Source organism: Motacilla alba, chromosome 7 (genome assembly GCF_015832195.1).
Source record: "Motacilla alba alba isolate MOTALB_02 chromosome 7, Motacilla_alba_V1.0_pri, whole genome shotgun sequence".
Taxonomy (NCBI): Eukaryota; Metazoa; Chordata; class Aves; order Passeriformes; family Motacillidae; genus Motacilla; species Motacilla alba.
Genome location: NC_052022.1, coordinates 38,017,659 through 38,026,047, shown reverse-complemented (window position 1 = coordinate 38,026,047; position 8,389 = coordinate 38,017,659). Strand labels below are relative to the sequence as shown.

The 8,389-nt window shown below is 53.0% G+C and overlaps 1 protein-coding gene across 1 annotated transcript; it reads right to left on the bottom strand.

Annotated features, from left to right (window-relative positions):
• Positions 1–673: 673 nt before the first annotated feature.
• LOC119703215 lies at positions 674–2,407 on the bottom strand. Its single transcript, XM_038142706.1, has 2 exons — positions 1,807–2,407; positions 674–1,623 (listed from the first exon to the last, which is right to left on the bottom strand). The coding sequence occupies exons 1-2, from the start codon at positions 2,296–2,298 to the stop codon at positions 1,219–1,221; spliced, it is 897 nt and encodes a 298-aa protein (XP_037998634.1). The 5' UTR covers positions 2,299–2,407; the 3' UTR covers positions 674–1,218.
• Between the last annotated feature and the right edge of the window lie 5,982 nt (positions 2,408–8,389).

Below are 8,389 nucleotides of genomic sequence, written 5' to 3'. Positions count from 1 at the left end.
CGTGGCTTCTGTGTGCGGAGCAGCCCGAGGAGGTAGAGGGCAATATCGGCACACAAGCCAAGAGAAGCATGGCGCATCTCCCTAGGAGGGTGAAAAAGGGACCAGGAACCTGAGTAAATCTCTGCAAGGACGGGCTCACAGAGGTCTGGTCTTTGACCACCATCCTGCAAGGAGACCAGGGCCATTTGGGAGGCGTCTCCTTCTGTGCTCTCTCCTCTCCCAGCCTTTTCCAGTCTTCTTGGCCGTCCCTCGGTGACAAGGCCCTCTGGCCCATGACCACGGGGACTGTGTGGGGCACCCCGGGCACAGAGCACAAATGCCTGGAGCAATGGGGAGAAGGGGGTCTCACCTGGCCAGCAGACCCACGGCATAGTGGCGCGTATCTACACACTGCAGCGTGTCCCAGCCACGCCTTCGTTCCATGGCCAGCACCACATCCTTGTACTGCTTTTGGCAGAGCAGGGACTTGAGGGTCTGCAGTGCAAACCTGTGTGCAGAGCAAAGCCCAGGTCACACTGTCAGCACTGGCTCCTGCCCTGGCCATGTGGCAGGGACAGGAGGACTGGGATGGAGCACCTGTTGGGGCTGGTGGCAAGGCCGTGCTCTTCCTGGCATCCCTTCCAGAAGGTATCGACCTCCTCTGGCATCTCTTCTGTGCTGAAGAACGCTTGGAAGAGCAGATGCACAAATAGGTGGGGGAAATACACCTTCAGTATACGTGGGACACGGGGCTCCTGGAGGATCTTCCACATCACCACAGTTGCCTGCAAAGGACAAAGCCCCCCGAGACAGCGCTCAGTGTGGCTGAGGTGTCCGTGTGGCAGGGCCCGAGCGTGGCAGGGAGAGGCCCGGAGAGAGGCAGGGGGAGCACGGGGCCTGGTGGCCCTGAAGCTGCCCCTAGGCCAGGTGTCAGGCCAGCGCCCGAGGCCGGGAGATGCAGCGGGGGAAGGAGGATGGAGAGCTGCTGGAGAGGCGGCCTTGCTGCCAGCAAAGGCCATTGCAGAAACTCACAGCCAGGGCAAAGACACCCGTGTTGTTCCCATCGGAGGTGCACGTGCTGTGCACTGGCCAGCTCCCCAGCACATCCAGGAGTCTCAGCTGTGCCAGCTCTGCAGTCCTGGCTGAGCACATGATGGTCTTCCACAGGGCCATGGCAGCTCTGCAGGGTTAGAGCTCTGTCTCAGGGGGGTCTCAGACACAGCACCGTGGCCTGGGCATCTACAGGGATCCGGGCTGATCACTGGCTCTGCCTCTGTGCCTCTCCAGCAGCACCCCGGCAGCCCAGCCCTGTGGGGACAGAGCCCTGAGGGGCGGCAAGGGAGCATGGCAGCAGGCTTGGGGGCTGGCATGCCAGGTCTGGGATAGGGAGCAGCCAGAGGGCCCTGGAACTCTCTGCTGCTCAGACACATGGCACAGGCTGTACAGGGTGATGGGCTGGGGAGCCCTGAGCCCTCTGGGCTGGTGGGCCCCATACCTGTCACAGGACGGGGCCACACGCAGGAGCGTCATGACTGCATCATGCGGGTGTGCTTCCGTGAGATGCAGCAGGGTCTTGTCCAGCCTGTGCTCGGCAGAGTCATTGGCCATGAGCCACTGGTGGATGAACCTCACCATGGCGGGCACCTGCAGAAGGCACAGGGACACTTGGAAAGCTGCCAGAGGGAGCAGTGTTCCCAGTGTCCCCAGAGAAGTGCTTCCCTTCCCACCTCACTGCGATGGCCTCAAAGGCTCCCAGGGACCAGCAGGCGTGGCTTGGGAAGCCACGTGACTCATGGGGGAATTGAAGCCTGGCCACAGGCTGCTTACTTGTTCTGGCCTGGAAACACCCTTCTCCACCAGCAAATCCAGCAGGGCGGCACTGGTCTGATGTTTGAGGAGCTCTGAGTGTGCTCTGAGCCCAGTGCCCATGGTGCTGCTCTCTTCCTGCCCAATGCTCTTGAGGAAGTTGCAAACGAGCTGTGGGAGAAGGGCAAGAAGCCAGGGGTGTTCCATGGAGTGCTCCACACACGGTGCTCGGCTGAGCAGGGGCAGCAGGCCCAGCCCAGGGGGGGATGGCTGCAGGTACCTGCGCTGTTCTTTGGAAGCGACCACGGCTGGATTGCTGCTCCTGTGTGCGCTCCAGGGCTGCATCTGGCAAAGAGCGAGCGCAGCCAGAGCTGAGGGGCTGCGGGAGAGGCCGGAGAACACAGCCCAGCCCTGCGCTCCCCAGGCAGGGAGAGCCCGGGATGCCCCAGGGGGATGGAGCACGGCCACTGCGGGGTGTCTGCCCGGCCCCTCTTCTGTCCTGTCCATGGACATGTCCCCCGGAGATGCCTTAGGATTCCATGGCTTGGGGCCAAGCTGGCTGCAGGCTCCAGCCCTGAGGCCCAGCTCTGCCACTCACCCTCCTGTGGTGGATGGAATGGCAGCACCTCATCAGTCTCCTGTACAGACGTAGCTCCAGGGCCTTCTTCCTCCTCCTCCTCCACCCAGGCCAGCTTGGGCACTCTCGGGGGTCTCTGCTCCATGTCAGTGACTGGAGCAACTTGCAGGAGAGATGCCTCGGGAATGCCCCGGGGCACCAAGTCCCACGCTCTGCCCTCAAGGGCACCTGCAGAATTGAAGCCTCGGGGAGACCACCAGTCACCAAGTCCTGTGGTCTGGCCTCGAGGTCAGCTGCAGGAACAACACCTCAGAAAATCTCCGGGTAGGACAAGAATGAGTGCACTGTGCAGGGGCTCCTCAGGGCACCGCTCTGTCGCGTTCAGTCTCGTCGCGTGCTCTGAGCACTGTGGCGTGCTCGACTCACTGCCAGCTCCTATGTCACCACGTGTCACAAAGGGCCCTTGGACACCGGGTTCCATTCCATGCCACGGTGACCGTGCTGCAGCGTGCCACCAGGGGCCCTTGCACACCCTGCCTTCTGCCCTGGGGCTGCCCCCAGCCCACTCCAAGTGGCCCAGGTGTGAAGGAATTGCTGGCCCCAAGTGTCTAAGACAGCCCGACAGGATCTTTAGCAAGGGCTCAGAGCAGCAGCAGACGCTGCCCTGCTCTGCAGGCTCGGGGCAGCAGAAGGAGCCCCCAGGGCTGCCGACGCAGCCGCGCTGGCAAGGGCACGGGGCCTTCCAGGGAAGCTGGCTCGGCCTCCTTGGGACACGTGCCGGCTGCTGGCCATCCTAAACCCGCGGGTGCCACACGCACAAGGAGCGGGTGGGCCAGGGCGCGAATGCTGCTCTGAGCCCTGGGGCCCAGGCAGCGCTGGCATCAGCAGGTGTGGCAGAGTCCCCGCCCAAGCAGAGCTGCCACCCCCCGAGCCCTGGCAGCGCTGGTGCCCCTCTCCTGCCCCAGAGACCTGTGCCCCCGGGGGGCTCCTGTGCCAAAGCCTGCGTGCACTGGGGGCTCTGCTCCTTCCTGCAGGCGCTGATGGCAGCAGCACCTGGAGCAACTGCTGGAACACTTGGTCTCTGTCAGACGATGTTGCTCCTTCCTGGTATGAATCTTTTTCATGGAAGGCAGTGACAATAGCACCAAAACACCATCCATTTCTGAGTTTCCCAGGGCAATCAGATTGCAAAGGAACACTGTGAACTTTCCTTGTACTTTTCTGAATGTCTTTTCTGCCTTGTGGAAAAAATAGAATCTGCCCAGCCTCTGATATTCTCAGTTTCAGTTGCTGCCTGTCTTGCTCTGGCAGCTCCTGTCCAACTACAACTGTGTCCCTGCTGAGCACAGCAATGGGCGGCCACAAAGTGGGAAGTTACCCAGTGAACATCAAGGCAGACACATGTGGAAGTGCAGAGCATAGGGATAACTCTGGGAGGAGAATCTGTTCTGTGTCTCTGGTTATGGTGCCCACACCCTGAAAGCAGCAGCCAAGAGAAGTGCTGTAAGCAGACGGGTGCAGTTTTGGGCACCACAATACAGAAAGATATGAAGGTGTTATCCAGAATGCAAAGGAGGATTGCAGGGATGGGGTGTGATCTGGAGGGGAAGCCCTAGATGCAGCTGAGGCCACTTGGTCTGTTCCTTCCGGAGGACAGTAAAGTCAATGTGGTGTTCAGCATCCTCCTGAGGGGAATCAGAGGGGATGGTGCAGGTCTCGTCACTGTTGGGACCAGTGACAGACCTGGAGAAAAGGGCAGGGAGCTGGGACAGGGCAAGTTTCATTTCCGTATCAGGGAAAGGTTTTTCACCCAGAGCATGGTCGGGCACTGGGACAGGTTCCCCATTGGCGCAGCCCAGCGCAGCCCGGGCCAGCTCTTGTGAAAACTCCGGCGCTGCGCCAGGAGTGGGGAACAGTCAAGGCGTGGGTTCTGCCTGCGGCTGCACCCGATGAGCTCAGTGGTTCAGTGGTTCAGGATCTGATAACTGCAGCACGGAGCGGGCAAAAGACAAGGAGGAGGCTGTTCGACTGTGAGGTTCCACAGGCAAAGGTTTATTCCAAGGAAAGGATTTGGAAGCAAAGAGCCGCAAGCACTTCTGTGCACGGGATTTTATAGAGGTACCACTCAGGGGGTGGATACAAATGATTGAGCAGTAAGGAATCTTCAGGGGAGCAGTGAGGGGATTACATCAGTTGCTTGGCACCACTTAGGACAGATGGGAGGAGAGGGTAGTGTGGGAAGCCAGGACATCCCTCTGGGTGCCCTGGATGGCCAGAGCTGCTGGCAGGGGGCTCGGAGACCCTGGCAGGCAGCCAAAGACACACGTGGGGTTTCGATCTTAGCCCATGGAGCAAATTACCAACTCTGTATGAAGAATTGCAAGCCACACACAAGTTTAGATTGCATAGTAGAGATAATCACAAAGTGAAAGGAAGGATTTTTGAGTGCTGTACGAGGGGCTTTTAAGCTTCGTATGCAGGGGTCCAAGTTTTGTACATGGGGGACAGGAGTTTTAAGATGGAGGGATTTGGGTGTGCCCTGTCCTCTTTCTTTCTCTTTCCTAGCCTCCATGTCTTTGGTGATGCTGGCACTCACAGATTGGTTTAGAGTAGAAAGTCACCATTCAATATAGATGATGGGCATTGGGGAAAAAGCATAAACATGTAACACATAATGTATGATATAAAAGATTGCACCAGCTCCCTGGGAGGGCAGTGTGCCTTTGTCTGAGCTGCTGAACGGGCCACAGCAGTTCAGGAGAAGAATCTTTTAGATAACCAACAATAAACAACCTTGAGGCCCGACAACAGAAGACTACTGAGTCTTTCTTTGAAGGCACGGGTTGGGGCTGAGACTTTTCTATCTTTCAGGGTCACCCCAATCCGGGGCACGAGACCCCACAGGGTGGGTCACATGGGCCAGTGGGGCTTTGAGGAATAGGGCAATTCCAGAGGGGTGGTGCAGTCAGGGATTGGCCCAAGACAAAACTGACAGGGAAGGTTCTGGAATCAAGGGCTGGGTTACCTTGACGGGCAGGGAAGGAGCTAAGAGTGGGGAATGGCATGAGGGACAGCTTTGAGGGAGGGCAAAACCTAGGGGCAAACCAACTTGGGGAAAACAGGGGTACATTAAAACAAACTATTACACAATAACTGATAAAATAAACACGGACCACAACACGCCAGGGAAATGGGCACAGCACCAAGCCCGTCTGAGTTTGGGAAGTGTTGGAACACCATTGAGCAGTCACACAAGCTTTTAGACACTCCATAAAAAGTCAAGGGTTGTGAACTCTACGTTTACATGAGCATATACTCCTGAGCATTACTTTAGGCATGTTTGAAGAAACTCCTTTTATGTCCTATTGTACCCCAGCTCCTTGTAGATTGTGTGGAATGTGTCATCCTTTTGTTTGCATTGCCTGTTAGGACTACAAAAAAGAATATTGGTGCTGGGTGAGTCAGAGACAGCCAGTGTGTGTTAAGTGTCGTATACAGGGGATAAAAATAAGGAAAAGAGAAAGAAGTACTACTACATCCTGGTAAGTTTGGAGATTTAGATAGCATTAAGGATGAATAACACAGGAAGTAAAGATGTTATTAAAAAGAGTCCACTAGAATGTATTTTAGCACATGAGAAAGACTTGGGAGGAATGGCAGAGGGTAATTTTTCAGTGAAAGGGAATCTGATTAAATACTGTAGCCAGTGGTAGCCTTGGTATCAATTAGAAAGTGGTGAATAGTGACGCCAGAATGGAACTTTAAATGATCATACATTGTTACAGTTGATGTTATTATTAAGAAAAGAAAAAAACCTGAAACCAAGTGATATATGCAGACGTGTCTTTTTTTTCCCTGAAGAATAAACCTGAGTGGCAGAAAGAATGTGGCTTTGATTTGGCCCCAGAGGAGCCTTTAGTGCTCACTTTGGCATGAGATAAGAGGCAGAAAATCAAGAGATGTTGTTGAGCATGTAGCACAGGGCAGAGATGTTTGAAATTGGCTAAAAAGCAGGAGGAAGATTGTGTTATAGATGTCCAAAACTTACAGCCCAGTTACCCCAGGCCAGCTGTACACTCCCCCATAACCAACCACTCCGGCCCTGAATTGAACCCGAACAGTAGTGGCAATGAGATGAATAATCCTGGTGAGGGGACAATTTCAGAGACCCCAGTGACAACACATACAAGGAATAAAACCAAGAGAGCTTTGCCTTTAGTCACCCCCTTAAGGCAAGCAGTGGGTCCCACAGGAGAAGCCATGTAGGTGAACATCTGCTTTTCTACTAGTGCCCTGAATCGTTGGCAGGAAAAAGTTAAAATGTAGAGAGAAAACCCGAGGAAAGTAGCCAAAAGAATGGAGTTCATAGTCAAGAGTCAAGACCCAGACTAAAGTGATACTGACTTCATGTTGACAGAGCTAGCAAAACCAGAAAAGGAGCTGGAGATAAAGATAGCCAGAGCACATGTGCAGGGACAAGTTGCTAGTGGAGCCTTACAAGGTACAGTGGAGCAGTTGTTTCCTACTGTAAACCCTTTGTGGGACCCGAATGATGCAGGCAGCTGTGCAATGTTAACGAGATAGCAGGAACTAGTGAAATTTGAATTTAAAAATGCCCTTCCAAAAGCAGTAAATTGGTCAGCAATATATAATGTTACGCAGGCACAGCACGAGTCACCCACTGACTTTGTGGACAGGCTCTGAGCAGCTGTTGTAAACACACAGCCCCAGATCCCTGGTCAGATATGGGAAAGCATGGACGAAGCAGAGGCAGGGGCGAAAATATCAGAGGCAGAGGAGGTTCAATCCAGCCACAGACCAAGCTGGGCCCAAATCAATGTGCATACTGTAAGAAAGAAGGACACTGGAAATGCCAGTGCCCAGAGGCAGCAGACAAAGTACACAAAACTACTGCAATCACTCTCGATGGTAAGAAATGACCGAGACTGGCAATTCTTACCCTAGCAGGCCCACTGGTTAAAATACAGCTAAAGAATGATAAAGAAGTTGAATTTTTAGGTAATACTGGAGACACATTTTCAGTCTTGAATCAAGCATTGATAGCCAAAAGTGAAAAAACTATCTTCAAGTAATAGGAGCCACTGGCCAGCCAGAAAACGCATTCTTCCTGAAACCCCTTAAATGTAAAGTCGAGAAGAAAATGGGAATACATCTGTTTCTTTATTTACCAAACTCACCCAAATCTGTCCTAGGCAGGGATTTGCTTGAAAATTTAGAAGCGACAGTTCCGTTTAGAAAAAGAAAAATGAAATTTAAGGTACCTGAAGACAATCTGGTTTCAGCATTAGGACTGACAATTGACACAAGAGGGACAAACAATAATAACTATTTAGAGCAAGTATTGAATCAGGTGCACCCAAGGGTGTGGGATACTGATACCCCAGGAAAATCAAAACAAGCAGACCCTGTTAAAATGGAGCTACAGACAAGAGTTAGGCCAGTAGTCAGAAAGCAATACCCTTTAAGATTAGAAGATGGGAAAGGAATAGAGCCAACAATCCATAAATTCCTGACGTGAGGATTATTGGAAGAATGGGAGTCAAAATTTAATACTCCTAGATTAGCAATAAAGAAACTTAATGGAACTTAGAGACTAGTGCCAGATTTACAGGCAATTAATGCCTTATGCCTTACTACCTTACTAGCTAAACTTTGAGATGATTTTATGTGGTTTTCAGTGATCTGATAGATGCTTTCTTCTGCCTGCCACTTGCAGAAGCAAGTCAAAATATATTTGCTTTCAGACAGGAGAAGCCGAGCACAGGCAGGAAAAAGCAACTTAGCTGGGCAGTATCACCTCAAGGGTTCAAAAACCATCCCAGTTTTTGGGAATGGATTGGCTAAACAATTAGAGTAATAGCAATCTCTGCCTGGGGAAGGAACACTCCTACAGCATGGCGATGATTTGTTAGTTGCTACTGAAACTACTAAAGGATGCTTTGAGTGGGCAGAGAACCTTTTGAATTTTCTTGGACTGAATGGTTATTGAGTACCTCAGCAGGAAGC

Bases quoted from the DNA above. Each gene is read 5' to 3' on its own strand.
- LOC119703215 (XM_038142706.1), bottom strand. From the start codon at position 2,298: ATGTCCATGGACAGGACAGAAGAGGGGCCGGGCAGACACCCCGCAGTG. The intron at 1,624-1,806 runs GTAAGCAGCCTG...TGCCTTCTGCAG, and splicing joins GTGTTTCCAGGCCAGAACAA to GTGCCCGCCATGGTGAGGTT.